Source organism: Schistocerca americana, chromosome 7 (assembly GCF_021461395.2).
Source record: "Schistocerca americana isolate TAMUIC-IGC-003095 chromosome 7, iqSchAmer2.1, whole genome shotgun sequence".
NCBI classification, from domain to species: Eukaryota; Metazoa; Arthropoda; class Insecta; order Orthoptera; family Acrididae; genus Schistocerca; species Schistocerca americana.
Genome location: NC_060125.1, coordinates 406,893,352 through 406,918,495, shown reverse-complemented (window position 1 = coordinate 406,918,495; position 25,144 = coordinate 406,893,352). Strand labels below are relative to the sequence as shown.

General features: G+C 38.9%; 1 protein-coding gene across 2 annotated transcripts in view; it reads left to right on the top strand.

The window, feature by feature from the left end:
* Nucleotides 1-25,144, top strand: part of LOC124622487 (RWD domain-containing protein 2A) — a 121,593-nt gene that overhangs the window by 75,368 nt on the left and 21,081 nt on the right. The window contains exon 4 of one of the 2 annotated variants that reach the window (XM_047148199.1): nucleotides 18,434-18,512. In XM_047148199.1, the coding sequence (XP_047004155.1) occupies nucleotides 18,434-18,474 (41 nt within the window). In that variant the 3' untranslated portion in view covers nucleotides 18,475-18,512. Of the gene's footprint in view, nucleotides 1-15,272; nucleotides 15,345-18,433; nucleotides 18,513-25,144 lie in introns of those variants that run through there. The other variant, XM_047148200.1, reaches the window with a different exon arrangement.

Genomic DNA, 25,144 nt, shown 5'->3' with positions numbered 1-25,144 from the left:
CCATGAGCCACTTGCAAACAAGTGACATCCATCAGCTGATTAACGTGTTGGTTTCAGTATAATGGCATCACGTGTGGTTTATATAATCTGCGACATAAGGTTGTTAGACAAAGAAAATGCTCTCCAGTGACATAGGCACCATTGGTGGCATTTTGAGTAATAGCTTTCATCCAAATGACTGGAAGGATCAGTTTTGCTAAGAGGCAAGTCAGATATCTGTTACTACTCAGCTAACTTATTTGGCAGAATTGTGTACTTTACATCTTTGGGTACAAAACAGGCCACTAATTATCCTGACACATGCTTGTGGTAAGTGCCACTGGTACTTACAGACAATTGGATATGATGTTAAACTTTCATGTCATCAATTTTGAGCTGTAGGTGAGACAAGGTTTGAGTTTCTTGCCTGTATTCTGGATGGTTATTTTGTTCAAACAAAATGACAGCTGCTATCTATCACCTTTTATAGAAATAAAATTTTGATATTATTCTTTTAATTAAATTCATATTTTTACATTATACATATTGTAAATGTAACATATTGTTATTGGCTTTACAACGTATTATAAGAATGTAATTTTTATAGCATAATCTCATGTTCCAAGCATTTGTATAACTGCCAGATTTTGTATGCCTTGAGCATTCATTAAATTTTGTTATCAAAATATTTATGTTATATTTTATGCAGGAATTTGATTCTCACTAAAGCACACTCTCATTTATAAAATGTTTATTTTTCTCCATGTGCTAACTTTCCCACTTTCAAGCAGTTTTATCCATACATACTATAAAAGAGTACGTACATATGTGCGTATGTTCTACGTCTCCTCTTAAGCCACTAGACTAATTTCAACCAAAGTTGGTACACAGATCCCTTAGTATCACGCAACAGTTGCTGTGGGGGTAAGAACCACCTATCTATCAAGGTTCAGGAGCTATGATGTCATAAAAACTGTGATACATGAAAAACTGCTGCATTGTGCACAACAGTTAAATTTATTACTTCTTTGCTGCTAGCTCTATTCTCAATATATGTTACAGACAGTATCCACATATGTCACTAAATGTACCTATACAAATAAATCAGTGTATGACACACAGCTCAAGAGATATGTTGTCATAAACACTGAGTTGCATGAAAAAAAAAAGCAGGCTTCATGTGTGAAGTTTTAATATGTTTATTCTTTACTACTAAGACATGCCTATAGTCGAGTCAACTTTTGGAAATTCCTGGTACCTGGCACCGTTTTTGATAGCTTTCCTCTGCAAAGCACAAAGGTCTGTAAGTGAATAAAATAGTTGTCTATAGAGCTGTGAAGAAACGTTGCCATAGAGACATTTATAAAATTGTGCTGTAGACACATGAAGCAGCTGTGCCCAGTTGCCAGGACATGTAACTAGAAATATCATTTATAAACAAGTTCTGAGTTAAATAAACATTACAGAGAATTTGCATTTTGCAAACTATCAGATATTGTACTTACACGTTTATACATTATGTATTTTTCTTTGCCCGACTGTTTCATAATTTCAAAGGTATTTTTAAGAACACAGGGAAGTTAAATTTTTTTCAGTATTATGCTAAAAACACAGTTCATTTTTTGTTCTCGTTTCCAATGAAAAATTGGCAGAATGAATATGCAGGGTGATATATTTCCCACAGGGATATGCTTGATAAGAAATAAGGAGACACAGATAAACAAGAACAAGGGTTTACTATGACCATAGTAGAAAGATTTAATAACAAAAGAAAAAATCTTCTCAATAAAAAACAGTACAACTTCTGACACTAACAGGCATACACCTGCAAAACACAGTGAATCAATGATAATGCCTAATGAAAGAGGTTGAGCATTTGGCACTGTTGGCTGACAGGTACATCTCGGTATATGACTGGAAAGTCATAGGTCTCACTGCAGTGGCTTTTGACAGGGCTGCCAAGAGCCAGCACGTATATTGGCCCAGAGCTCCAGTAGAGCAAACTGCTGTGTCGTCAGTTTGCACTGCCCTACGTAGCTGGGACACAGAGGAATTTGTGTCAATCTAGTTTCTCATATGTGACACAGCGAAGGAAATAGGTCCCTGGCACAGAGGACCTCTGGTGGCGCTTGTCCTGCCATCTTTCGTCCTTTTTGTGATCGACGCAGTCTGGGGAGGCAACGCCTTTTACGTATGAAAACCCGTGATGCCTCAGTGTCTGATGGGTTGCCAATCCTTAGGCAAATGGTGGGTACATAACACCAAATTTGTCATCTAATATATTATAAAAATGGATGTATGCATGCATGTTCCCCATCTAAGCCAGTGGATCGACTCAAACCAAACTTCACATTCTGGAAAGAAGCGCTGTGAATAAGAACCACCTACCTTCCACAGGGGAAGTGGGAAAACAAGGTGACACAGTGGCATAACTTGGGAATGTCTGGAGCAATTTCATCCAAATTTTGTGTATACATGGCACATTATTTGTATTACTTTTATAAAAATGTGTGGGTGTGCGGATGAGAAGACATGCCAAGTAAAAAATATTCAATAATGAACTTAATTAGTTCTGAATCCATAATTTTTGGGGGCACTAGGCTCATCTGTGACAGTCCTAATGACGTTTTGCCCTTTGTGTGTGTGTGTGTGTGTGTGTGTGTGTGTGTGTGTGTGTGTGTGTGTGTGTTTAGGGAGGTGTGGTGCAAAGACAGTGGCACATCAGATCATCTCTGTAGTACCTGAAGCACACATATCACCTGCAACCTTGAAAAAAATTAGTATGACCATGAAGACAACCCCCGCTCCCAGCATTCATGCGGCCGAGAGTGGAGGTGTAAAGGAGTGACATAAAAGCATAACTCAGGGGTGCCTGGAGCAAATTCAGCTAAGTTTGATTTATACATTACTCTTTTTTTTGCATAAAAGTACTGTGGGAAAAAAATATTCCCAGTACTCCCAGGAATAGGGGTGAGAAGGTTGTGACATGTGAAAAGTTGTAAAACAATGTGTTGGTATTTCTTTTTTGTATTTAGTTTATTGGAATGGATTAAAAGTATGGTGTGCAATTGGTTCTCCATTTGTGCTGTTCAGCGTATCAGCCAGGTCGCAAGAATGAGCACTATAGGGAGCCTATAATTTTGTCAAGATGTTTTGGGATCTAAGATCATGCCAAACAGCTGAATACCACAGAAACATTTAACTTTGTCTCTGGATTGGTGTGGTGTAAAATAGCAGATAATAAGACATATATGCCATATGCGTATGTGTCAGCGGGTAGTGTGAGTGTGTGTGTGTGTGTGTGTGTGTGTGTGTGTGTGTGTGTGTGTGTGTCGAGAGAAGAAGAGAAAAAAACAAAGAAAATAAAGTCTGGAAGTTACAATATTTTTCACTGCATTAATATCTGCTTCTGGAATCCGTATACCATTTTTAGTGTATTTGAAGTGTCATAAGTCATTATGACTATATTGTTATACTGTTCCATATTTCATGCACCTCACCTCCTCCCACTCCAAACTATTACACTCCAATTCTGAGTTTAGTTTTGCCATAGACATGTGAAACTCTGGACTGAGTGGATGAGGTTATATTTGTGGAATGGGGCCAAAATAAGTTACTGTCAGTTGCGCTCAACATATAAACTTTATTTCTTAAAACACACAAGCAAGAATCAAAACTCTCAAGATTTTAACAAAAGACCTCTTTTGATTTAATTTAGATTGGCTGAAGGCCACATATGAAACCCAAACAATCTCACAGCTTAAAGCCCAGACAAGGAAATTTCCAATTTTTAATTTAAGCTGGAAAACTCGGCTGAAGGCCACATAAAAACTAGAAAATATTTCTTACGGCTTAAGGCCTAGGCAAAATTTTTCAACCTTTGATTTGAAAAGGCTGAAAACTCGGCTGAAGGCCACATACCAACTTGAAACAATTTACGGCCTAAGGCCTAGGCATAAGGAATTTTCCATTTTAATTTTGAAAAGCTGAAACTCGGCCGAAGGCCACACAGTTTACTTAAGACTAACAAGTAAATCACTATGTACAACACAAGGAGTGGCATTCAGAAGGTTCCAAGGATCGGCCTAGGAAGGTAACACTACTGCACGTTTAGGTGAGACAGGCAGCCAGACTGACAACCTATTAATCGGAAGGCAACCCAACCGAAAGGCAGCCGATGAACCAACCAATAAGATCTGTTCTGCTCCACTCGACCAGCAAATCGACAACAAGATGTCAATTGGACAACGTTCTGGATACTGGTGCCCAATCCAGCCAAGTCAGAATAATCCCCAAAACTACCGACAACACCTCAGCTGTCGAAATACACGCTGTGCTGGACAGCATCGACACAACGAGGAAAATACACTGTCAAAAAACAGGGCAGGTCACCGGAACATCAACGGCCACAAGGCAGAAGATACTGCTGGTACACTTAATTAATGAAGGAATGAATTAAATTAAGTTAAACACCACACGGGAATAAGGCTGCAAATCTAGCCAACTTCAATGCACACACATTGTTGCTCGCGGGAATCTCCCAGAAAGCGACAACCAGGATCAAACAAAGTGATGTGATAGCAGTTGAGGCCTGATAGTAGGTTAAGTGAGCACTCGACTTTAGTGTTCAGGATCGGTGGGTGATGACCTTCGTAACCATCGCAAGAAGCGCCTCACAACTCCAACCGAACATGCATGTCACCAGCGGCTCCAGCCTGCCTACGCGCCATGGAGGCTTCCTCACTCCTCTGCTCCAACCGACTGACTGCCTAGGCCCAGAAACGGTCAAAGGACCAAATGCACATCAGCCGATAAGACGACCAACCAATGGTCGTTCCCACTCCAGTCTCCTTCCGTCAGACAGTTCAAGAGTGTTGCCAGCAGTCGGCGAGCACTGGCTGTCCGCGCCTCACTAGCGCTCCGTCCCCGACTTCACTGCTGCTGCATCCCGACTGAACTCCCGACACACAATGACCCGGAAATGGTTGCTGCAGAGATGGTACAACAGTGCACTTATCGATAAGTGCTGCTGCCGCCACTCACAGCAGGTAAGGCAGGAAGTTAGTGACACCAGTAACTGGAATAAGAAAATGAGGTGGCGGTACCGTAAGAGGAGATGACAAACAATAAACGGCAAGAACACGAGCCGCAGATGGCTCAACATGTAGTTTGTTGACTTTCTGCTGCCTACAATGAAAATAAGAATACATCCACACAAGGAGCTTACTATTACATTTCAGTTTACCAAATATAGCTTTATTGTCTACTAAAACAACATCTTTGTAAGGTCTTAGTAAATACCAACAGTACAATTTGTCATTTTTAGAACTGCTAGCCGGCCACTGTGGCCAAGCGGTTCTAGGCACTTCAGTCCTGAACCACGCTGCTGCTGCGGTCGCAGGTTCGAATCCTGCCTCAGGCATGGATGTGTGTGACGTCCTTAGGTCAGTTAGGCTTAAGTAATTCTAAGTCTAGGGGACTGATGACCTCAGATGTTAAGTCCCATAGTGCTTAGAGCCATTTGAACCATAGATCTGCTAGGAGATAATTTATGCCTGTTGATAATCCTGTAAATAAGCAAAACTGATTATGCCTGTTGAGAATCCTGTAAGTAAAACTGGATGCAGGGAAACATGGATCAGAATTTTATTGTAGTCTGTTATCCCAGAAATGTTTGAAATTCTCATTTTTTACTCATCTAATGATTTTCATACTCTTCTGAGGTTTTGTACCTTGAACACAATTATGCTGTTGCGTATACAATGTCAGTTGAAATAATGCATTTCTGTTTTACAGTGTATAATTAGGTTCATGGTTTCCTGTCACTTTCAGCAGTACTCACTGTTATGGCTGTTATCAGGCTTCATATTTATGTGTATCTTTATTTTTCTTTGCTGTTTAATAATTTTTATTTAATATTTATTTGTTATTTAATAATGCTGCAATGGATTACACACAGTACTGTGTTCCAGACACTAAATCGTTTAGTACCATATGTTGCCCTCCCCCATTGCTTCTGTTTTATTTGACCCTCATCTCTTTTATAGGGTATCAGTATTGAAGACACTATTTTAAGATGTTTAAGAATTTAAATATTGTGAGATAGTCATCAATGAATATTAGGTTCTCCAGTAATTTCATTTTATTCATAATATTTGACTCTCATGCTCTTAAAACCTTTTTTGAACAGTATACTCTTCGACTTTCAGTGGTAACTTTGAGGTGGGAAATAACACAAAATTGAAACTGGACATCAGCAACCCTAAGTGTGTCCAATATAAACAGTCTGACAGAATACCAACATTATAATCTCCACAAACAACATAAACTAGTATACAGTTCTGCATAAATTGGTTATATAAGAGTTTGAAACATCTGAAAGTATTCCCTGAAGGTGGCATTTGGAGACATTTCATGTCTAACCTTTGAAGTCCCAGAGCTTCCAGCCGTAATTGTGGATAAGGCTACTGTCAGTTGTTTCATACTATGCCAAAATATCACTGCTCCTTCATATTTGAACAGATATCCGGTTTTCAGTTTTATGTCCTCGGAATCAGTGGCCCATTCTGCATTTCAGCAACGTATTATGTGGCAGTCCTTTGCTGTGAAAACCAGTGGCTTCATGTTCTTGGTACCTCTTAAATATCTAAAGCGCCACTTGACTGCCTGCCTGTTTGATATCCCCAGATTATTACAAAAGTAGCTGACAATTCCTATTGAATAAGCTAGGTCTGGGCTTGTTCCTAGTTGGGCATATATGAAACTTCCAATGGCTTCATGCTACAGTATGTTCTCCATAGCTTCTTGCTCTTAGTCTGTTTTTGTTGTCGTATTATGAGTCACTACTTGGTTATTGGCCAGTGATCTACATACTGGATTATTCTCTTTCATGTTAAATGTTGAGAATTTCCCCCACATAGAGAGGTTTGTCTATCCACAACCAACCTTCTGCATCTATAGCTGGTGGTTCTCTGGCCTTCCTGGTAATTTGGTTACCTAAACAATTAGTAACTTCGCCAAAATCTTTCAGCTAGAATTTTTCTCTTGTTTTGTCTAGAATCCTGGCCCAGTGACTTTGAAAGCCTGCCGGAGGACATGGAATTGTATCTTGGCTACTAGGCAGAACTATTACAGCACAAGTGCTAGCACTGCCTTACTGCAGTGCCACATAGAATTCCACTGCCCAATTGGAGCTCACAGCCACCCTATAAATTCTGCCATATAGGAACATCGTTCTCAGTGATATATTCATATCACAACAGTCTGTTGTCATAACACATTTTTGGTTTTTGACCTCCACTTTCACTAAGTTTCAGGCTTTCTCACTCTGGATTATTTGTTGCACTTTGTTTATCTGTAATGCCATCTCCACTTGTCTATTTACTTGTTGTTTGTCTTTCTTGTTTGCACTTTGGCCTCCAGTCAGTCAGTCCAGTTTCATCTAGTTTCTTTTGAGTCGTTCTTTGATTGATTGAATCTTGGAAAAGTAGTTTGTTTTTGAAGACTCCTTTCTCTTTTGGATTTTTTACTAAAAGTTATCATTTCATCCACATAAATGTTAACTGTTGTAATGTTTGAATCATGATTTTTGGAGTAGATGCATGGGTTAGCTGCTGACTTTTTGAAATTAGATTTAACAGTGTACTGTTTAATTTCAAGTTACAGCAGTGGCTACCTTGCTTCAGTTCATATACTGGCTTTTTCACCATTTTAATACCACTATTGTCATAGCTTAATCCACTTTCGAAACTTTTCATAGATATCTTCATTTAAGTCATCCTGTGACAACATATAGGTGATCGATGTCAAGAGTGTGTTTAGCACCATAGCAAATAAATACTTTAGTGGGTTCTGTCTTATAACTGGTGCAGATATCTCATCGTAGTCCAGGCCTTTCTTCAGAGTACAAACTTTTACTATTAGCTGTGTGTTATAGCATATAATGTGGTTTTTCAAATCTTTCTTAGTTTTAAAGACCTCTTTCTCATTTATTGAGTTCTTGTCTGAAGGTAAACTGGCAAACTCCCACATGTGGCTCTCTTTTTAAGATTGCTCCTTCCAGTGACAAAGGACTGGATTCAGTTGAGTATTTAGACTGATGAGTAATGAAGTCGTACAGTTTCTTTGGCTTTGGAATTCTTGGTGATCGTTGTATTGGCCCATATTGCTGCTATTGTTCATTATCATAATTTGCATTATTGGACTTGATCCCTCATTGTAGCTTGTACTCATTGAAGTATTTCTTGATGTGTTAGTCTAAGGACTGGCAGCAGTTTCTTCTAATTGAGTTGATATTTCTTTCTTTTTTTTGTTCTGTGAATGGAAAGAATAATCAACATGGTGAATCATTCCCTATTTATGCTGTTTAGAAGTACCTTCATCAAAATAATCTCTCTTGCCTTTATAATTCCTTGGTAGTATCCTACCAAGATAAACTCAACAGATATTTGTCCCACTTTGGGAACAAAGGCTTAGCTTCAAATATATTGAGATATTGAAGATCCAGCTTCTTGTTTTTCCAAGCTTCTTCTGGAGTCTTCATTTAAAGCCTTAGATGGAGATCTATTAATTAGGTGGACTGTAACTGGGACTGCTTCTGCCCAGAATTTATTTGTCAAAATTGCTTCGAAGCACGGACATCGTGCTTTTTCTATTATTGAGCCTTTGTAATAGTCAGCTACTCTGTTTTGTTGTAGTGTCTATGATGCTGTAGTCTGATGTCAGATCATTTCTTTCTTGAAAACGTTTATCTGAATGTTGTTCACATACTCCCTACCATTATCTGTGTGAAGAGTGCAGATCCTTTTTGTGGTTTGCCTTTCAACACAGATTTGAAAGACATGAATCAGCTGTGGTACTTGATTTTTATTTATGATAGTAGTATATACAAACATGCAAATGAAGCAGGCAAAAGGGAAAACAAACTTCTAAAAAATGAGACTGGCAGGATGTGAAAAATGGCTAAGCAGGAATGGCTAGAGGACAGATGCAAGGATTTAGAAGCATATATCACTAGGTAAAGGCAGATACTGTGTGCAGGAAAACTGAAGAGGGCTTTGGAGAAAAGGAAAGTAACTCTTAGAACACCAAGAGCTCAGATAAAAAACCAGTCCAAGGTAAATAAGGGAAAGCTAAAAAGTAGAATGTTTATGTAGACGGTCTATACAAGGAAGACGAACTTGCAGGCAATATTACAGAAATGGAAGAGGGTGTAGATGAAGATGAGATGGGAGATAGGAAACTGCGGGAAGAGTTTGACAAAGCATTGAAAGACCTAAGTAAAATGAAGGAATAGGCAACATTCCGTCATACCTACTGATAGCCTTGAGAGAGCCAGCCATGACAAAACTCTTCAATCTGGTGTGCAAGGTATATGAGACGTGTGAAAGACCCCAGATTTCCAAGAAGAGTATAATAATTCCAATTTGAAAGCTGGTGCTGACAGCTGTGAATATTACCGAACTGTCATGTTGTTAAGTCATGGTTGCAAAATACTAACACAAATTCAGCACAGAAGAATGGAAAAACTGGTAGAAGTCAACGAAGAGCAGTTTGGAATCTAAAGTAATGTAGGCACACACGGAGCAATAATGACCCTACGACGTACCTTAGAACATAGGTTAAGGAAAGGCAAACCTACATTGTAGTGTTTGTGTACCTAGAGAAAGCTTTTGAAAATGTTGACTGGAATACTCTCTATGAAATTATGGTGGTAGCAGGGATAAAATATAGGGCACAAAAAACTTGTACGGAAACAGGCGGCAGTTATAAGAGTTGACGGACATGAAAGGAAAGAATGGTTTAGAAGAGAGTGAGACAGATTTGTAGCCTGGAGAAGGAGTTAGGGTTCAATGAGCAGAAATACAAATTTTGAGGTTTACCGATAACATTGTAATTCTGTTGGAGACAGCAACAGACTTGTAAGAGCAGTTGAGAAGAATGGACAGTGTCTTGAAAGGAGGATATAACCTAAACATCAACAAAAGCAAAACAAGCATAATGAAACATAGTCTTATTAAATGAAGTGATGCTGAGGATATTAGATTAGGAAAAAAAGACACTTAAAGTAGTAGATAAGTTTTTTTGGGAGGGAGTAAAGTAACTGACGATGGCCAAAGTAGAATTGATATAAAATGTAGACTGGCAATGGCAAGAAATTTGTTGACATTGAATATAGATTGAAGTGTTTGGAAGTCTTTTATTAAAGCATTTGCATGGAATGTAGTCATTTATGGAAGTCAAATACAGATGATTCCGGCTGGTGTGGCCGAGCAGTTCTAGGCGCTCCAGTCTGGAACCGCTACAGTCGCGGGTTCAAATCCTGTCTCGGGCATGGATGTGTGTGATGTCCTTAGGTTAGTTAGGTTTAAGTAGTTCTAAGTTCTAGGGGACTGATGACCTCAGAAGTTAAGTCCCATAGTGCTCAGAGCCATTTGAACTATTTGAATCAAACACAGATGACAAACAGTTTGGGCAAGAAGAAAACAGAAGCTTTTGAAATGTGATGCCACAGGAGAACGAGGACGTACTGAATAGAATTGCAGAGAAAAGAAATTTGTGGTACAACCTGACTAGAAGAAGAGATCAGTTGTTAGGACACATTCTGAGGAATTAAGGGATCATGAAATGAATTTAGTGTTGGAGGAAAGTTTGGTTGAGGAGGGGGGGGGGGGGAGGAGGAGTAGAAATTGTAGGAGGTGGCCAAGAAATGAATACAGGAAGCAGATTCAGAAGGATGTAAGTTGCAGTAGTTATTCGGAGATGATGGGACTTGTAGGATATAGTAGCATGGAGAGCTGCATCAAACCGGTCTCCAGACTGAAGACCACGTCATGCAGGTACTTTCCTGGAAAAAGTCATCGGTTGAAGTAAGGATGTGTTTGGCTCCTCCAAAGGACCTAGTTTGCATCAACCCACATGCATCTCTGGATATTAGTTCAAGAATTTCGTTGACTCTGGAATTAGCTCATGAAAAAAAAAAAAAAGCCTTATTTGCGGACCCTCTAAGCATGGGATATTAACTGCTCATTCTTATGAAATGCAGACCTTTTTGTAGTGCATGGATAGCTTCAAAATGCAGATGATGTAGTCTTTTAACCCAAAAGTCTGCATTGTATGACAAAATACTGATTTTGTTTAAAAATTCCAGTTTTGTTGTTGGTCTAGTCAATACATTCCAATTGTAAATGGTGCACTAGCAACTGTGGTTTTGGATGTATTGTAAGTATGGGAGTCTTGCCTGTCAAATAAAACTGAATGACCTTTTTCTATTGTTTTACTAACAGGTAGTAGATCTGTGCTAAGATGAGGTATGTACGGAATATCTTGTACTTTAATCACACCTTTTTGAGGCCTATGGTCTGCCTACTTAGCTGGGTGGTAACATGCTTGCCTCCCATGCACTGGGTCCGGGTTCGATTCCCGGCCAAATTGGAGATTTTCTCTGTTCGTTGACTGGGTGTTATGTTGTCCTCATCATCATTTCATCTTCCTCATCAGTTGCAAGTTGCTCAATGTGGCGTCGACTGAAATAAGATTTGCACTTGGTGGCCGAACCTGAATGGGACCTCCCGGCCAACAATGCCATACGATCATTTCATTTTTTTGTGGCCTATGAAAGCAGCATTGTATGAAAACCTGTTCCTTTTACAAGTAAGTTGTCAGTATTTGCTATTACAACTTGAGAAACTATCACTGTTTTAACAGTATTTTCATAACTTTGATATTGGGACCTCTGTGATGGTTTACCTGTGTCTACTGCATACCATTCAGTCTGGTTACTTTTACATGCAGCTGCATTTGATAGAAATGTCTGGTAGTTTTCTGTCTTGGCTGAAGTTTTTCCATCAGTTTTGCTGCTGCTGCTGCAATAATTTTTTGCCCGATACCCATACCTGCTTCAATTATAACACCTAGGACATTTTTGGAACACAGCAGTTCGTACTACTTCGTGTTGTCTTACAGAGCAGCGTCACCAGTTTCTGGTTAATTACAGGCATCATTTATTTCTTGCAGTAATTTATTTTCTAAGGAATCTCCTATGATTGGTAAGCTCAAATTTTTGTGTCTCAGAGTCATTGGTTTATATCCTTGTGGTAGCTCTTCAAATTAAATACACCTAGTCCATTCTTCTCTAATTCCAAAGCTCAAGCCATTCAGTTTTTGTGGTATGTAAATTATTTTTCACACATACTCTTCTGCTGCCCCAAATAAGTCCAGTCCAGTGTCGGCTATTTCTTAATAACCCTATTCGTCAGTAGAAACCAAAGTCTCTGTAGACTTCTGTTAGCTTGTCCCATGCTGCTTTAGCAGTAGAGATATCTTGCAGATGAACATATGAGGTCTGTGCAAAAAATTCCAGAACTTTGTTCGCAAAATTTTTTATGCTTGCCTTTTACTTATTGTGTATAGTCTACTTTGAAATCCTCTCCTCTACATTTAATACACTGCTCCTAATGTCATTTTCACTTCTAGAAATAGTCTTGGTGTTCCTCTTGCTGGTTATTTCAAAGCACTGTCTGTTGATTTTCTATTATCTCATTTATCATTGTAAATCTTCTTCCTTTCAATAGAGTTTTCAACTTTAGAAATAAAAAAAAGTCTGCAGGGACCAGGTCTGGAGAGTACAGAGGACGATGCAGCATAGTGATTTCGTTTTTTGTGTAATAGTCATGCACAGACAGGGATGAATATACAGGTGCATTATCGTAATGCAAGAGCCATTAATTGTCTTGCCACATTTCAGCTGTTTCCTTCTCACAGGCGTCCTCCTTCCTGTGGCACAAAGTCATGATGTACTAATCCTTCCAAGTCAAAGAAAACTTTCAGCATGGCTTTGACAGTTGATCTGACCTGGCGAGCTTTTTTTTGGTCATGGAGAACATTCCCCAATCCTTTGTGAAGAGTGAACTTGGGTCTCAACATTATAACCATAGACCTATGTCTTATCACCAGTTATGATTCTCTTAAGGAACATCTTGTTCTCATTTCCGCGATCCAAAATCTCTACACAGATTGTGAGGTGGAGGTCTTTCTGGTCCGGACTCATAAGCCATGGGACAAACTTGGTGGCAATATGATGCATTGCAAGATGCTGTGTCAGGATTTCATGACATGATCCAACTGAAGTCTTACATTCTTCTGCAATCGCTTGGACAATCAGTCTTCCATTAGCATGCACAATTTCACGGATGTTCCTGACATGAGCGTCTTTGGTTGGTGTCGAAGGACATCCTGAATGACAGTCAACTTTAACTTCTGTTTGGCCATTTTTAAACCGTGTGAACCATTCATAGCACCAAGTATGGCTTCAGCACTCATCATTGTAGGCTTCCTCCATCATTTGGTGTGTTTCTGTAAAGGTTTTTGTGAGTTTCATGCAAAATTTAATGCAAACGCATTGCTCTGCCATCTCGAAATTCAGAAACTGTGTGACACAACATTCTACTCAATACAGCACTGAACAATAATTAACAGACATAAAATATTGAAACTTCCACCAGTTAAAAATTAAACACAGGCATGTGCAGGTATGTCAACTGCATTTCGCTCAAGCACACCATTGGCGCAAAATTCCGAATGTTCCATTCTGGAATTGACCTCATATAACAACAGATGGGCAGAGAGTATAGTTTTGACTCATGCTGTGCATATTTTACTTGCATTACGCAATCACACAATTGTTTGTGATCTAGGAACATTTGGATTATTGAACTGCCATATGCTATAGTTTTCTCTTCTCCTCAACTTTTCAATCAGACCCACTGAACTGGTATTTAGAGAAATCATTGTGTCAGCGATTATGTCTTGCTGTTAGCCATGCGCTATTGCTCATTTCTGCTACAAACAATTTCCTGGGGAGCACAACCACAGTTCAAGGGCACTGTGAATGACAATAACAACACTCAATCATCATTGAAATTATAAAAAAAAATTATAACAATTAAAAAGTCAAGAATGATGAGGTGTTTCCAAAGACACGTAGATGTATTAAGGTGCTTTATTTGCAACTATTGGTTTTGCACCAGTATAGGTGCATCTTCAGGTTTATAATGGTTATATTTCCATAATGTAGATGGACAGTTACAGAGTTCCAGCTTTCAGGAAGTTATCCATGTTAAGAGTCAAACCACATTGATGGTTTGTCAGAATAAAATTGAGTACACCAAAAAGATGCTTGTCAAAATGTACAAAGCACGACTGCTGAATGAGCCAGGCTGGATAACACCCCATAGGATATAATATAAGATCTGGCAGACACTAGCTGTGTGAAACCAAAGTAAGTAAAACTTAGAATCATATTCATATAAGTATATAGTTCTGGCAATACCAGCCATGACCTCCTCCTTCTGTGCAGATTCACACATATTACCTGATCTCTTACGGGACTTGGTATGAATGTCTTCCATGAGTAATGAGTGTGTTGGGTAGGAACACTACGAATGTAGTGTGTGGACATATAAGGTGAGAATGTGGGTCTTGTGGGAGGCATGCACGAGATAGTCCCTGCAGTCGCACTATCCTCTGTGCCCTCGGTGGCTCAGATGGCTAGAGCGTCTGCCATGTAAGCAGGAGATCCCCGGTTCGAGTCCCAGTCGGGGCACACATTTTCACCTGTCCCCGTTGATATATGTCAATGCCCATCAGGAGCTGAAAGTATTAATATATAATTGTAATATTGCTAACAGTCCGATGTGGTGTAAGCAGTCCATGGAGGCTAGTGATAGACAGACATCATTGTAAGTTTCACTTTCATTGGTCTTGTACAGCTGGTTTCTACCGGATCTTACAAGACATTCTGGGGGTGTTATCTGCCTTGGCTCATTCAGTAATCGTGCTTTGTTCACTTTGACAAGCATCTTTTGAGTGAACTCAATTTTAGTATGACAACCCACCAATGTGGTTTGACTCTTAACATGGAGAACCTCCCAAAGGCTGGGAGTCTGTAACTGTCCATCTATATCATGGAAATATAACCATTATAAACTTGAAGATGTGTATACACTGACTTGAAACCAGTAGTTGCAAATAAAGTGCCTACATACTCTGGAAACATCTCATCATTCTTAAAATTTTAATTGTTATAATTTTTATGATAATTTATATGGTCATTGAGTGCTGATTGTTATTCATAATTTCTGTTGGCCACTAATCTGGCATTTTTAGAATATTAAACCAAAATATGCAGCCATTTCTTGCAGAGTAATTACAAGCAGTGTCTGATTAGAAATAATACATTACACACATTAACAAGATAAAAGTGTAATACCAATCTGCAGCACTTGCTTTGTTAGTTTCAGGTTGAACTACATAAAAGTTGTGTACAAGGGTTGAGGATTAGGAAAAGGAAAAGGGGTTGGTGGAGGACAGTGAGTAATGGAGGCTGTGACTGGGAGATTGGTGCATTGAAGAATGTGCTGGAGGGACAGTTCTACACATGAAATTCAGGAAAGCTAATGCTATTAGGGTAGGATTCTGATGGTATGTGTTTTGAAGCAGCGATTGAAACTTGATTGTGTTATGCTAAGAAACATGATCTGCCACAAGCTTTTGCTTGGTGACAGTTTGACAGCGGCCATTTATAATCAGTGCACAAGTGGTAGTTTGCATCAGAGCTGGAATGGCATGTTCTGTTTGGATGAATGGGATAAAACTTCCACCTGCATCTTTTGTATGGATATAATCCATTTGGTACAGATCTGGGAGAAAGAACAGTGTTATTGTGAATTAGGATTTTTCACTGCCTTGAGAAGTGATAGGATACTTGTGGTGGGGTAGGAGGGATTTTGGAGAATACATTCCTCATTTTCTAGCAGAGAAAAAAATATCAGTGCTTTTGCCTAATAGGGATGGGTGTACCAGTAGGTGAGTCCTTTGAAGAAAATCACAAGTCCAAATACTGACTTGTATTGTATACCGCTGTAAGAGCATCCAAAAGCATTGTGTGTGTGTGTGTGTGTGTGTGTGTGTGTGTGTGTGTGTGTGTGTGTGTGTGTGTGTGTCAGATTTTTATTCATTTAAAATTTTTTTATATCATAAATTTTATAAAAATTATTTCTTAGCATGTATTGTTATCTGTGGCAGTATTATTTTTACTTATTGTCTTCATAGATGTTGCCACTGATTTTCTTTATAGATGTTGTCATGATATCAAGAGTTGAAATACACTGATCAGCCAGAATATTATGACCACTGACCTACTATCAATATAAACCCATCCAGGCAATAGCAGTATCACCTAGGGAGGAATGACTGCTAATCAGACACAAGCACGGTGCATGTAGTATCAGTGATCATGCTGTCCGTGTGCAGAATGGGGAAGATGTGCGATGTATCTGAGTTTGACCTAGGACGGATTGTGATGACCTGGAGGCTCGGCACAAACATTTCGGAAACTGCACTATTTGTTGGGTGTTTGAGGTGTGCCTTGGTGAGTGTCTTCAACAAGTGGCAAAACCAAGGTGAAACCATTTTCAGACATTGTGGGGGTGGGTGGCCACCCCTCATCACTGATGTCAGACATCATAGGCTGGGCAGACTGGTAAAACAGGACAGCTGGCAAGACTTTAATATTGGACAGAGTACAAGTGTATCTGAAAACACAGTGCACTAAACGCTCCTAACAATGGGCCTCCGCAACCAACAACCCATGCATGTGCCAATGTTAACACTATGACATCAGCAACTCCAACTGAAAAGTGCATGTGACCACTGGCACTAGACATTGGCACAGTAGCAGAGCATCATGATGAATCCCAATACCTTCTTCATCAGGCTGATGGGAGAACACGAATCCGTCATCTTCCAGGAGAACAGCTCCTCAACACCTGTACTGCGGGACAGAGACAAGCTGCCAGCAGCACAATTATGCTCTAGGGAACATTTGGGTGAGCATCCTTGGGTTCACTGCAGCTTATGCAAGGAACGATAGTGGCCAAGGAGTATTGTACACTGGTTGCAGACCCTGTACATCACCTTCATGAGAATCAAGTTTCCCAACGGCAGTGGCATTTTTCAAAAAGATAATTTGCCAGTAGTGTGATGGAGTGATTTGAGAGCATAGTGACGAGTTCCAATTGATGTGCTGGCCCCCCAGATCTGAACCCGATCAAACACATCTGGGATGTGATTGAACATGGCAGCAGATCTCATCACCCCCTCTTCCCCGAAATTTACGAGAGTTAGGTGACTTGTGTATGCAGATGTAGTGCCAACTCCCTCCAGCGACCAAGCAAGGTCTCATTGCTTCCATGCCATTGTGTGTCACCACTGTTATCCATGCCAAAGATGGACGTACTAGCTATTTGTTTGGTGGTCATATAATGTTCTGGCGGATTAGTACACACTTATAAGCCATAACATTATGACACCTGCCAACTGCAAAGTTGGATGCCTCTTGGCAGTGTTAAGGGCCTGTGTCTCAGTAAGAAAAGTATGTAGGCCAAGCAGAAATGTATGGGGGATTACCCTAGCGAAGATATGCACTGCAAATGGAGTAATCCACCGAGATAAACGACTTTGCCAAAGGACATATTATTATTACATAGAGCATATGAACGAGTATCTTGAAATTGGCTAAGCTGGTCAAATGTTAATTTGCTACAGTTGTGAGCATCTTTGGAAAGTGGTAGAAGGCCTGTGAATCTACGACTAAGTGAAAGTGTTTGGAAGTCTACAAATCTTCACAGAACATGTGGTTTGAAGGCCTGTCTGCTCTGTGAAGTATGATACATGATGATCTGTGGCACCTATGATGAAAGAGGATGTGTGTTTCAGAGCACACCATTCAGCGCACATTGTTGACGAGTGTTTCCACAGTAGACCACCCTTGCATGTTCACATGTTCGCCCTATGACATTGTGACCTGCGAAGTAATCAGAGACATCAGATCAGCTGCGGACCACCTGCATCCCTTCATGCTTGATGTCTTCCCTGAAAACAATGTCTTGTCTCAGCAGTATAATTATCCTTGTCTCAAATCCAGAATCATGCTGCAGTGGCTTGAGAACTGTGACAGTGAATTCACGTTATCATCTTGGCCACCAGATTCGCCTGATGTGGATCCAATGGTTTCCGTCTGGGTCACTGTCGAGTGCCATTACCGCATACACAAATCAGCAGCTAGTTGTTCAAATCAGCAGCTAGTTGTTCACGGGAATTGCATGACTTATGTGTAGACACCTGGTGTAACATAGCTCCACAAATATACCAATGAACTGTAGAATCAATGATAAACAGAATCAGTTATATATTGCATTACAAATATGGCCCAACAGGATATTAAGCAGCTGCTCATAATGTTTTGGCTCATCAGTATATAACTTAGTAGACAGATCCTAGGATGAATTATGTTGGTTCGATTAATAACTATCATTAAAAAAATTTAATTGCCAAGAAATATAATCATATTTTACTCCACACTTCAAACAGATTCTATTCTAATTACACTTTTTAGGTGGCCCTAGTGACAGTAACTCTGGTAACAGGGAGTTGTGAACCCAGAATCCCAATATTCAGAGGTCCAGTACTTTGTGGTGAGTGGTTATTATATCACCTCATTACTAATATTCAGAAGTCACAGAAGTGGCTACTAAAATGTATTTTTAAATTAGTTTTGAATTTCTGAAAGCTTCCAATTTTTCCCTGTTACATTTGTGAGAAACTTGTTAATACTTTTATGTCACAATAAATATAGAAATACAAGATTCAAATGTAAATTCCTTTTTTACTGCTGCTATTGTGGTTCTGTTTATGGCATTTTATTTGAAAATGACTGTATTTGTCATGGATAACATTTAAGAATAAATATAATATGTGGGACAACATAGGTTAAAAGTCAATGCTCACATATATTATTTGCTGGCTAGACTGGTTTTAACATTTATGTCATTTTCAACAGCTCTTTGCCAGTGGCTGTGTCAATCAGTAGTAGGATTGTTCATATCAGGCCTCCTACTAGAGCCTGTAGTAGCCAGTGGTTGGATCAGTATGTAGTAGGATCATTCATCTCCTCAAGTTTCCTGTTAGGGCCTCTAGTACAGTGGATCCCAGCCTGGGGGTAATTACTCCCCTGAGGGGTAAAATGAAATTTTCTAAGGGGTAAAAACTAAACGATTTGATTCTTTTTCAGTCATAAAACTAAATTATTTTCAAAATATCATTACTATTATCACAATTTTGTAAGACTATAATATTGATTATATAAGTTATCAATAATTACTTTTCCTCAGTTAGTAGCCGGTCCCAAGCCCGGGCCCATCTAAAAACAAGAGGATGGGGAAGTGTGGAGGGGGAGGAGTAACAACCTCGTAAAAAAACCAGGGTCCGTCCGGCTCCAGATGGTAGCACCCTGTCATAGGGCCCCTGCCTAGGGTTACTAGGTGAAACCCAGCCAACGGTCTCAATGGCGGAAGAGGAACAATTTCCCAACGGCAGAGAGAGCGGAAGAGCTAACTCCAGGGCTTACTACCTTGGTTTTAATTTCGGATTCGGGGCAACCCGATCCCCCAATTTATTATCCAACAATTACTGCAAAGCATGATGGGAACGTCGTCAAAGATAGACACTACTCCAAGAGGTAGACCGAATGGCAAATCCTCCGTTGTTCGTAGAAACAATGCAAAGGGGTCAAAGGATTTTGGAGGACCCCAACCAACATGTATGCAGCCCTCAACACTGAAATTTAAGAAAGCAACTATGTTTGCAACCCTAAATGTAAACTCTCTAATTAAAGTAGGAAAATTGAAATTATTGATTGAAAAGCTGAACCAGAAAGAAATTTTAATATGTGCATTACAAGAAACAAGGTTTTTAGATGAAACTGCTTTAGATTTTGAAAACTATCGTTTATTTAAAGGAAAACCAGGTAAAATCTTAATGAAACAAATGCCATACCTGGGAACAGCATTTCTGGTACATCACTCAATTTTAGATTCAGTTACTAACTTCTACTCGAGTTCTGAGAGACTATCCATTCTTGAGATTAAATGTAAAAACAAAGGATACTCTATAATCAACTGCCATGCACCCATAAACCAGGACAACAAAAATAACCCGGAGAAAGTTGAAGAATTTTGGGAGATACTTGAAATGGAACTGGATAGATGCTCAAAGAAGAACATAAAAATGTTAGTAGGCGATTTTAACGCACAAATAGGAAGGGAGAAAAAATACCATGGAACAGTAGGCCTCTTCCCAGGTCACAAAAGAACTTCAAAAAATGGAGAAAGGCTTATAGAGGTATGTAGGCATTTCAACTTGAAAATAATGACAACACATTTCAAAAAGCTGAGCCGAAAAACTAAAACATGGAGATCACCAAATCCACTTCTCGGAGAATTCCAAATTGACCATGTGGCTATCTCACTTCATTGTCAAGAAGAAATTCAAAACACTAAAGTGCTGAAAAGCCTTGATGTTGATTCAGACCACTATTTGACTACGATTAAATTCAGACCACTCCCATTTCGAAAAGAGAAGAAAACCTTTTACAAAATTCCAAAATATAACACAGAAACGTTAAAAAATGAAGAAATTAAACAACGGTTTCAAAGAGCATTGCACAAAGATAGCGATGGCATATCCACAATAAATAAGGAAGCGGGATGGGAGGAGATCAAAAACGAAATAGTTGAAATAGCAAAAGAAAATTGTCTCGTGAAAAGAGTAAGAAGACATCCATGGTGGGACAATGAATGTGATGAGAACCTGGAGAAGAGACAGAAATTGTGGCAGAAATGGAACTCCACAAAAGATCCTCAAGATCTTGACAATTTTAAAATCCAGAGAAGAGAAACAGCTAAGCTTTTCCGTAATAAAAAAAGAAGACAATTTCAGGATAACCTAGAACAGATTGAGGAAGACTTTAAAAGAAATAATTCTAGAGATTTCTACAAAACTTTTAGAAAACAGCTAACCAAATACCAATCCCCAAATTTATGTTTTAAAGATGAAGAGAACAAGCTAGGTTTGACAAACAAGACTAATTGTGAAATATTAGCAAAATATTTCGAGAATCTACTAAATTGTGAACCACCCAAAGATAAAATGAGTTTTGAAAACCACCGAAATACTAATACCGAGTCAAAACCTCCAGACGCTGAAGAAATAAAACACATAATACACAGTCTAAAAAACAATAAAGCCCCAGGTGAAGACTCCATAGTACCAGAAATCCTAAAAATAATGGATACCAACCTCCCACAAATTTTGGAACATATGTTTAAGAAGATCTGGGACGAAGAAAGAATTCCTGAAGACTGGCAGTGTGCCCTGATACACCCACTACACAAAAAGGGGGATAAGATGAATGTTAATAATTATAGAGGGATCTCGCTACTACCAGTAGGATACAAAATTTTGTCAAGGAAATTACTTCAAATCGTGGAGCCAGTTCTGGATAAAAAAATAGGTGAATATCAAGCAGGTTTTAGACAAGGTAGATCCTGTGTTGAACAAATATTTAACCTGAAAACACTAATTCGTTACAGAATCTCAAGAGGCCAGAGATTTGCAATAGTATTTGTAGATTTCAAAAAAGCATACGACTCGGTAGATAGAGAAACATTACTGAAAGTATTGGAAGAATTTGGGGTCGATACGAAAACAATTCAAATTATCAAACAGACGCTAACAAACAGTAAGGCCAAAGTTAAATTTATGGGTGAAATTTCAAGGAAGTTCGAAATTAAAACAGGTGTTAGACAAGGTGATGGTTTATCCCCAATCCTCTTCAACTGCGTACTGGAAAAGATATTGAGAATATGGAAAGAAGAACTCAAAGGCACCAAGAATGACATCAGAATTGGAACAAAAAAAGAAAAAATAGAAGTGGACTGTTTAGCTTTTGCAGACGATCTGGCAATAATTACAGAAAACGAAGAAATAGCTCAGAACTACCTGGAGAAACTACAAGAAGTTTCGGCCAGAGCTGGACTGCAGATTTCATTTGAAAAAACCGTGTATATGTCTAATCATAGAAATAACAAGAAAACTCTTATTACTAAATACGGCAATATTAAGAGAGTAGAAAAATTTAAGTATTTAGGTGAAATAATTCAAGTGAATGGTTTAGACAAGAGTGCAAACCAGACGAGAGCAAGGAAAATGGAATTTGCTTTTCAAAAAACCAAAGACATATATAACAAAAAAAACATTTCGATTCAAGCTAAATTAAGACATTATAAAACTGTCATTAGACCAGAATGCCTGTATGCATCGGAGTGCCTAACTCTTAACAAAAAGGGGGAAATAGAAAACATGGAAAAGAAAGAAAGGAAAATTTTGAGAAAAATATTAGGACCGAGAAAGATTGGAGAAGAGTACAAGCTAAAGAGTAATAAGGAAATATACAAAACTATTGAGAAAGTGAGTGAGGCAATGCGTAAACGCAGACTAACGTTTTATGGTCACCTGTTGAGGATGGATGGAAACAGACTAACAAGAAAAGTGTTTGAACATAGTAACAGGAACGAAAAAACCAACAATAAATGGATACAGATGGTGAAAAAGGATTTGGCCTATTTTAATGTCACCCGTGAGTCAATCAGGGACAGGGAAAAGTTTAGACAAATAGTGAACGAAATTAAGTGTTTTCCAGAAGAAACGAAACTAAAGAATAATAACAGGAAATGGTCGGAAGAGCGGAGGAGGAACCACTCGAAAATGATGAGGAAATATTGGGAAGAGAGAAAAAAAGATCAAAAAGCCGGGCAAGTGAATTGTTGAACGTGGTCCAAAGATGGCCGAAATCGAAAGAAGAAGAAAGTGGTGGAGGTTATAGGTTACTCACATAGTCCACCCACTACACACGTATGTTGTGCTCTGTCCTCTACATCTCTGATGATAAAAGTGAGACATATACGTAACAAATGCTAAATATCTCGAGAAAATGTTTTTTCCAAGTCGTAGATAGTACCTGCAGTAGTCTAGAAATCAGAAATTGCTTCATTATTCACAGTGAAAGAGAAAAATGTATTTATTGACAGCGTGACACAGGTAAGTGTGATTTATAAACAGTAAGTATGGTGCACACATTTTAATGTGGTTGATTTTAAATGGGATTCCAGTGTGTGGATCAAGCAAGTGCCACAACTGAGTGGAGTAATGCAGGGAAAGTATATTTTGTAACAAGTGTCTACCCTCACTGTGGACAGTTAGCTTTCTTACTTGAGAAGGAGTCATGGACAGCACTTGTGATGCTCCGTGAATTCGTTCATCATTCATTCTAATACACACACACACACACACACACACACACACACACACACACACACACACACACGGTGCACTAGCTAATGGATGATTGTGCTCAGGGGTAATAGTCTAAGAAAGGTTGGAAACCACTGCTTTAGTAGGAGACCTGAGAAAATGAGCGATCCTCCTATGTGCTGACTCGGCCACTGGCTAAGATCTATTGAGAACAGAAGTATGCATGTGGCATTTATACTCAAATCATTCTGTGTGTGTTGTTCTGTGAAAGTCTGGTAGATGACGATGTAGGTGCTCTGCTTGTGGGGAGTACCTGCATTTTATGTCCTTTACGCTTGTTCGGGCATCACATGCTGAAATGACCCGTCACTGTCCACTCTGGGAAAGGGGGAAAAGTCCACTTGTCCAATTTTCGTGCTAAGAAACACTTGAAGGTGTTATGAGAGTATGCCACATCATTTTATGAACTTATTTTTCCAGCAAAATCTTTTGTTTCCTTGTGAAAAAATAAAATGACTGATTTTCATTCTGCTTGATTTTTTTTTGTGTGTGTGTGTGTGTGTGTGTGTGTGTGTGTGTGTGTGTATGTGTGTGTGTGTGTGTGTATGTAATGTTTCTCAAGTGATTTTGAAGAAAGTACTTGGTTGAAAAATCTGATTTTTTTCATACATAGTAGCATGAAATCTTGACTTCTTGATAAATTATTTCCCTACTTATAACACATAACAGTCATTATGAAATGACCCTATTTGTCAAGCACAAGACTTGATTTACAAATCTTGTATCGAGAAAGTATCACATCATGCTACTCACTGAACACTATGTTGTAGGCCATACGTTACTGTGAGTGGAATATAGCTAAAAGTACAAAAGGGTTTGTAAAATGGTAGTGACACTGATATCTGTCTTCTTTCATAAGTAAATGAAGTTATTAAATGGTGACAATGCTGCGATCACAAGCCAGCACAATTCTCATGAGTATAGCGTAGTGTCAAGCACTGTAGGAAAGAAAAATGGATTACTGGAGATCAGTGCAGGCAAAGTGTCAAACCCTCGTGTGGTTTTAATCATCCATGTTCAGAAAACATCAAATATATAGAAATTGTTCTCCCAGTGGCGACTGATTACACTGGACAATCATCTAATACAGTCTTATAGTACCCTCCACATTATACCAAAAAATATTTAATTCTTGTCAACTTCATATGACGTTGCAAAAATAGATCCATCCAAACTCTTCATGCATCCCCTTCTTAAATAGATGTTGTAGACCATTCCTTGCCACCAACTGGTAACCCATTCAGCGTAGGTCACCACAAGTGAAGCCATAAAATTTCTCTTCTATGTAAAGTAGCTAAAACACTAGTTCCATTTCCAATTCTGCACCTAATTCAAGTTTTCATCCAGTTTTTTGTTAAATTAATTTTGAAGGAGAAACTTCAGTCCTGTTAAATACGGGGTGATTATAATTAAAGTTAAACTTTCAAACCGCAGTAGAGATAACACCATTGGCCAGAATGATGTCAAATCGCAATGTAATATTATCGAAGAAGGGGGAAATGTATGGCAGAAGAAAAATAAATAGTTACAAAATGTAGCAATAGATGGCACTGTAAGCATCATAATTTAATAGTGGTCAACTACAAATGACATAGGAATCATACAATAAAGCCTAAGGTGAATGTTTGATGTTAAACAAACTGTATTACACTATGTGCATGGGTGTGCAGGTGTGATACTGTTAGTTATGCAAGCACATCCACCACAAGCAAGATCATATCACGTCAGATGGGGAAAATCGGTTTTTAACTGTCCTAAGGCCAAAACTACATAAAAGGTATCACTCACATCAGTTTTTAATTGTGCCGAGATCAAAAACTGCATAAAAAGCATCAATCACATCGGTTTTTAATTGTCCTGAGGCCAAAAACTGCATAAAAATCATCAATCAAAATCC